At 42.0% G+C, this 6,967-nt stretch overlaps 1 protein-coding gene across 1 annotated transcript in view; it reads right to left on the reverse strand.

Moving 5' to 3' along the window:
- Positions 1-1,164, reverse strand: part of LOC110025566 (probable pre-mRNA-splicing factor ATP-dependent RNA helicase DEAH5) — a 16,544-nt gene extending 15,380 nt beyond the window's left edge. The window contains 1 exon segment of the mRNA XM_020726120.1: positions 20-1,164. Coding sequence (XP_020581779.1) covers positions 20-966 — 947 coding nt within the window. The 5' untranslated portion in view covers positions 967-1,164.
- Between the last annotated feature and the right edge of the window lie 5,803 nt (positions 1,165-6,967).

Genomic DNA, 6,967 nt, shown 5'->3' on the forward strand with positions numbered 1-6,967 from the left:
GTTCCCACTAGAGGGGTTGGTCCTTAAAGCTTCATTCTCTGTGCTTTTCCTTAGTGGAAGGAGATCCTTCCCGGTGTTTTGATCCACATCCCTCATGGATAAACTTAGCTTTTTCCCAGAAACAGAGATCACTTTCACATATACATCCTGACCACGCTTCACCTCGTCCTTTGCATTGGTTACTCTTCTATTTGCAATCTGTGAAACATGAACAAGCCCTTCCTTCCCTCTGAAATCAGAAAGTTCAACAAAGCAACCATTGTCCATCAGACGCAATACCTTCCCCTTGTAAACCTCATAAAGCTCCGGTTCATCCGAAATCCTTCTACTAGAACGGGTTCTCCCATGCCTAATACCATCATCGCTTTCGTCGTCATCACTATAAGCTCTATGGTCGCCGTAATCATCTCTTCTATTACTCCTACCTCTACCTCTACCTCTATCTATGTCTCGATCTCGGTCGTACCTGTGATCCCGATCGCCTCTATGATCTCTACTATGCTCACGATCGCGACGGAGATCGCGATTTCTATCACGATCCCTGTCACGGTCGTGGTACCTGCCTTCCTCCTCCGCTTTAACCTGAGCCTCCTTCTCGATCTCACGCTCGAGCTCCTTGATGCGCTCTCGATCATCGACACGAGAAAGCCCTGGAAAGGCGGCAGATTCCTTCTTCGAAGAGGGGTCAGATGTGGGCTTGGATTTCGATTTGGGGGGTAAGATTGCATGTATGATGGCGAGGAGAGTGCGTACGAAGTAGTCAGGCATCTCGGCTCCGTTTTCCTTGAGCTTGGCGTCAAATTCCTCAACAGACTCGGCTTTCCGGCCATGTTCGGTGATGAACTCCGCGAGAATTTTATCGCCGCAACCGACATGGTTCTCAAGCTCGGTGCAAACCTTGGAAACGAGGGAAAGATACTCGAGCTTCTTGAGGTCGTCCTCGGCCTCCATCACTGCTGCGGGCATATGGAAGTAGAATGCGTAGGGTGGGTAAAACTTGGGTTACCTTGCTCTGGTGAGAGCGGACCGGATGGAGGAGAAAGATGGGAGTTCCGGTGGTCTCTCTACGTTGCCATCCCGTCGTTGCAGCTCTTTATCCATCGTGAGCGGTCGACGGCTACTCCCCCACGCCTGCTACATCATTAAATTTATTTCGAAATAAAATCGCTGACATTATTTTCGAACTATTGAACCCGCACAAATTCATATATTTCCCTTCATTAATTTAAAAATAATCACTTCAATAACCTCGAGTAACACCTCAGAGTTTATTTCAAGGTAATATCTAGATTATTTTCATATTATTGAAAAAAAATCATATATTTCACTTCAATAATCTCGAAATAACCCAAAAACAACCTTGAAATAACTCCGCGGTGTTATTTCGGGCTTATTTCAAGTTATTGAAGAAAAATACATATACTTTGTTGAGTGTGGAGCCCGGTAGAGAAAAAAAAAAACTATAACGGCTCCCGTTAACTTCCTCCCCTGTCTTTGTCTCGCTTGTTCGTGAACGAAATAGAACCCTCCTGTTTCCGTAACAAGAAGCTCCCATTTTCGCAAACAGAAAAAGAAGTGCTACCTGTCTCCGTCTCTCGCTCGCAAAGCAGAAACCTTGCTCCTTGTGCGCGACTTTGCTGAAGGTCTGGTGGTTCGATCGAGAGGGAGGAATCACTCACTCCCTTGATATTCCTCATCGGTAGGTGTTTTTGCAAGATGTTGTTTTTGCGTGCTCGGCAGAAGGAAGAAGAAGATAGTGAAAGAAGAATGTTGTTCTTCTTGATTTCTTCTTGTTAGCTTGGAGCATAAGAGAAATAAGTTTTTCTCTTGTACGTATTTCTTCTTCTTCGTTGTTCTTGCTCTTGAGTGAATCTCGGGGTAGAGAGAGAGAGAGAGAGAGAGAGAGAGAGAGCAAGTGAGAGATCTTGTAATTGTAAACGTGATCAAACGGTGTAAATTCCTCAATTAGTAAAATTCTCTGCAATTCCGTAGATGTAGACAATTTGCCGAACCACGTAAATCTATGTTCTTTTCTGGTGTGAATTTTTCTCGTTCCATTTTTCGCTTTGTCAAAGTCTATCGTTTTAAATTTCATATATACCACAACAACTGGTATCAGTGCTAATGGCTGTGGATGAAGTGAAAGTTTCAGGGATCAAGAAGTTCGATGGCACGGGTTTTGGTTTTTGACACGGATTTTACTTACTGGAGGATGCAAATAGAGAACTACCTCTATGGGAAGAAACTCTATCTTTCGTTATTGGGGAAGAGATCTGAAAGAATGGATGAAGTTGAATGGAATCTGTTTGATCGACAAGTTTTGGGAGTTATTCGGCTGACTATATCGAGGTCCATTGCACATAACGTTGTCAAGGAGAGAACGACTACGGACTGCAGATCTTATGGCAGCCCTGTCAGGTATGTATGAAAATCCATCGGCAAATAACAAGGTATATCTGATGTAGAAGTTATTCAATTTGAAGATAGCCCTTGAAGATGACAGAAAGTGTGTCTTTCGCTCTACACCTGAATGATTTCAATGCTATCACAAATCAATTATCCTCTGTTGAAATTGATTTTGATGATGAGATACGTGCGCTGATATTGTTGACTTCATCGTCAAATTGTTGGGAAGCCACGAGAATAGCAGTTAGTAGTTCTGCAGGTAAATCTAAGCTAAATGAAATTTGAAGATATTTGTGATTTGATTTTGGTTGAGGAGGTGCGCAAGAAAGATTCTGGCTAGATCTCAGGTTTGAGTTCAATATTAAATGTTGATTCCTTATGGAGATCACAGAACAGGAACTCAAAGAGGGGAAGATCAAATCAAAGAATAGAAGTAGGAGCAAGTCAAGACCTGGTAAACAAGTAACTTGTCGAATTGTGGCGGAACTCCAGGAATCCTAAGAAGAAGAAGAATGACAGTGTGAATGTGGTAACTGAAGAATCACATAATACACTACTGCTGGCAGTTCATAGTTCTGTTGACGATTCAGGGATTTAGGGGCTTTTTTCATACAACTTTCATTGGGAATTGATGCGGAATTATGTTGCAGGTGATTTTGGGAAAGTATATCTGGTAGATGGAGAAGCTCTGAACGTAGTAGAAATGAGAGATATTGACATTGCGCTTCCAAACAAGAATAATTGGACTCTGCAAAAGGTCAGACATATTCCTGAACTGAAGAAGAACCTTATTTATGTTGGGCAGCTTGATGAGTGTGGACATTCAGTAGTGTTCTCAGATAGCACCTGGTAGGTTAATAAAGGAGCACTGGTACTGTCTTGGGGTAAGAAAACAGGTACGCTATATATGACTACTGGTTTAATTGACAGTGTTGATACTACTGTTGCAGAGAGCACAACAGAGTTGTGACATTGCAGACTTGGCCACATGAGTCAGAGAGGTATGAAAGAACTTTAGTCCAGAGATAAGCTACCAGAACTGAAGTCAGTTGATTTCGGCATCTGTGAGAGTTGCATTATGGGGAAACAGAGGAAGGTCAGTTTCTTGAAAGGTGGCAGGACGCTAAAGGCAGGAAAGCTGGATCTTGTACACAGATGTGTGGGGACCTTTTCCAGTGGTGTCTTTTGGACGCTATCATTACTACGTCACATGTATTGATGATCATAGCAGAAAGGTATGAGTTTATTTCTTGAAGTATAAATCTGATGTATTCAGTGTGTTCGGGACTTGGAAGGTCGTGGTTGAGACAGAGACATGCTTAAAGCTGAAATATTTGAGGTCTGATAATGGTGGTGAGTACATTAATGGTGGGTTCAAGGAGTACTGTGCAACTCGGGGAATCAGAATGGAGAAGACCACTCCATGGACACCAAAGCAAAATGGTATTGCAGAGCGCATGAACATGACCATTAATGAGCGGGCTAGAAGTCTGAGATTGCAAGTCAGACTACCACCTAGTTTCTGGGCAGAAGCTGTCAGTATTGCAGTTTATTTGATCAATGGGGGGCCATCTGTTCCATTAAATTGTGAATAACCTGAAGAAGTCTGGAGTGGGAAAGAGGTAAAATTTTCTCACCTTAAGACTTTTGGATGTCTTTCTTATATTCTCATTAACCCTGATGCTCGAAGTATGCTTGAGGTTAAGTCAAAGAAGTGTTATTTCATTGGCTATGGAGATGAGGCATTTGGATATCAGTTTTGAATGATCAGGGTCAAAAGATCATAAGAAGCAGGAACGTGATTTTCAAAGAGAATATTATGTTCAAGGACAAGTCCAGTACAATTTCTGAAATAACACTGAAGAAATCTGAGTTGGTAAGATTTGATGATTTACTAGAGGTCAAAGTGCAGGACAGAGATGCACGTGAAGATGCGCGTGAAGAGGAGAGGGGATGCGGGGCATCCACTCCTGTTGTTCCACAGTCAGTTTCAAAGCAGTCTACCCCTACAGTTGCAGTTCGTAGGTTAGAAAGGGCTAGACGTTCTCCACAGCATTATTCTCCAACTTTGAACTACATTATGTTGACAGATGGTGGAGAACCTCAAAGTTATGAAGAAACCTTGCAAGATGAAAATTCGAGCAAGTGGGAGCTTGCCATGAAGGAGGAGATAAATTCTTTGCTTGAAAATCAAACTTGGGAGTTGACAGATCTTCCATCTGGGAAGAAGACATTACACAACAAGTGGGTGTACTTGGTGAAGTCTGAGCATGATGGCAGTAAGAGGTACAAGGCAAGACTTGTTGTAAAGGGTTTTCAACAGAAGCACGGTATTGATTATTCTGAGATTTTATCTCCTGTTGTGAAGCTTACAACCATTAGAATGGTACTGTCTATAGTGGCTACTGATACTGAAGATCTTTTCCTTGAGCAGTTAGATGTGAAGACATCCTTTCTTCATGGGGGTCTTGAAGAAGATATCTACGTGCACCAACCTGAAGAGTTCTTGATACTAAGAAAGGAAGAGTTAATTTGCAGATTGAAGAAGAGCATGTATGGCCTGAAGCAAGCTCCTAGACAGTGGTACAAGAAATTTGATAATTTCATGCACGGTGCAGAGTGAAATAGATGTCGGACATATCACTGTAGTTATGTCAGGTATTTTGACAATTACATATCATCCTACTATTATATGTGGATGATATGCTTATTGTAGGTGCTAGTATTGAGGAGATCAATAATCTAAAGGAGCAGATGTCAAAGCACTTTACAATGAAGGATTTGGGAGCGATAAAACAAATCCTTAGTATGAGAATTGTCAGAGATAGAGTTAGAGACATGTTGAGACTCTCTCAGGCTGAGTATATGAAAAAGGTATTTAGCAGGTTCAACATGGATAAGGCCAAACCAGTTGGCACACCCTTAGGAAGTCACTTCAGACTCAACAAGAATCAGTCACCCAAGTTAGAGGAGGAACGAGATCACATGAGTAAGGTTCCTTATGCTTCAGCTATTGGTTCAATTATGTATGCTATGGTTTGCACCAGACCAGATATTGCCCATGTAGTGGGAGTCGTTAGCAGATACATGAGTAATCCTGGAAAGGAACATTGGGAAGCAGTGAATTGGATCTTGAGGTAGCTCTGCAGAAACTTGCTTGTGTTTCTCAGGAAAGAGTTCAGAGGTACGGGGCTATGTTGTTACTGATCTAGCTAGAGAAATTGATACTAGAAGAAGCACTACAGGCTATATTTATACTTTTTGTGGCACTGCAGTATCATAGGGCTCTAATCTGCAGAAGACAGTTTCGTTGTCTACTACAAAAGTTGAGTATATAACAGTGTTAGAGGCTGCAAAGGAGATGATATAGCTACAGAGCTTCTTGGAAGAATTGGGCAAGAAGGATCAGAAGGGCATTCTTTACAGTGATAGTCAGAGTGCCATATTCATTGCCAGAAATCCAGCATTTCAGTCTAGGACTAAGCACAATCAAATCAATTAACATTTCATACGGTCATTATTGGATGACGGACAGTTGTTGCTCAAGAAATTTTGTGGAAGTCAGAACCCTGCTGATATGTTGTTACTCTAGAGAAACTGAAGTTGCACGCAACTTCAGTTGGTCTTCTAGCTTGAAGACAGTGGTGTTGAGTTGCAGAGATGGAGGATAACAAGTTTGAAGAAAAGGGCTACGCCACCAGTGGAAAATATTAGTCTGAGGAAGAAGTTGTAGTCTGTGTACCAGTCTTCAAGTGGGAGATTTGTTGAGTGTGGATCTCGGCAGAGAAAAAGAAAATTATAATTGCTCCTGTTAACTTCCTCCCATGTCTCCATCTCTGTCGTTCGTGAACGAAGTAGAACCCTCCCGTTTCCGTCTCCCTCTCTCGCGAAACAGGAAGCTCCCATTTTCATGAACAGAAAAAGAAGTGCTCCCTGTCTCCGTCTCTCGCTCGCGAAGCAGAAGCCTTGCTCCCTCTGCGCGACTTTGCTGAAGGTCTGGTAGTTTGATCGAGAGGGAGGAATCACCCACTCCCTTGATATTCCTCATCAGCAGGTGTTTTGCAAGGTGTTGTTTTTGCGTGCTCGACAGAAGGAAGAAGAAGGTTGCTCTTCTTGATTTCTTCTTGTTGGCTTGGAGCATAAGAGAAATAAGTTTTTCTCTTGTACGTATTTCCTCTTCTTTGGAGTTCTTGCTCTTGGGTGATCTCGGTGTAAAGAGAGAGAGAGAGAGTAAGTGAGAGATCCTGTAATTTTCGACGTGATCAAATGGTGTAAATTCCTCAATTAGTAAAATCCTCTACATCCGTGGATCTAGGCAATTTGCCAAACCACGTAAATCTATGTTCTTTTATGGTGTGAATTTTTCTCGTTCTATTCTTTGCTTCGTCAAAGTCGATCATTTTAAATTTCATATATATCGCAACATATTTCACTTCTATAACCCCGAAATAACACTGCAGAGGTTATTCCGGGATTATTTTCAGGATTATTGCGGATTTTTCTAGGTGAGTCTTATAAAGCACACATGGCAGAATATTACTGGGAGTCCCCACTTAAAGCT

Source organism: Phalaenopsis equestris, unplaced genomic scaffold (assembly GCF_001263595.1).
Source record: "Phalaenopsis equestris unplaced genomic scaffold, ASM126359v1 Scaffold000302, whole genome shotgun sequence".
NCBI lineage: Eukaryota > Viridiplantae > Streptophyta > Magnoliopsida > Asparagales > Orchidaceae > Phalaenopsis > Phalaenopsis equestris.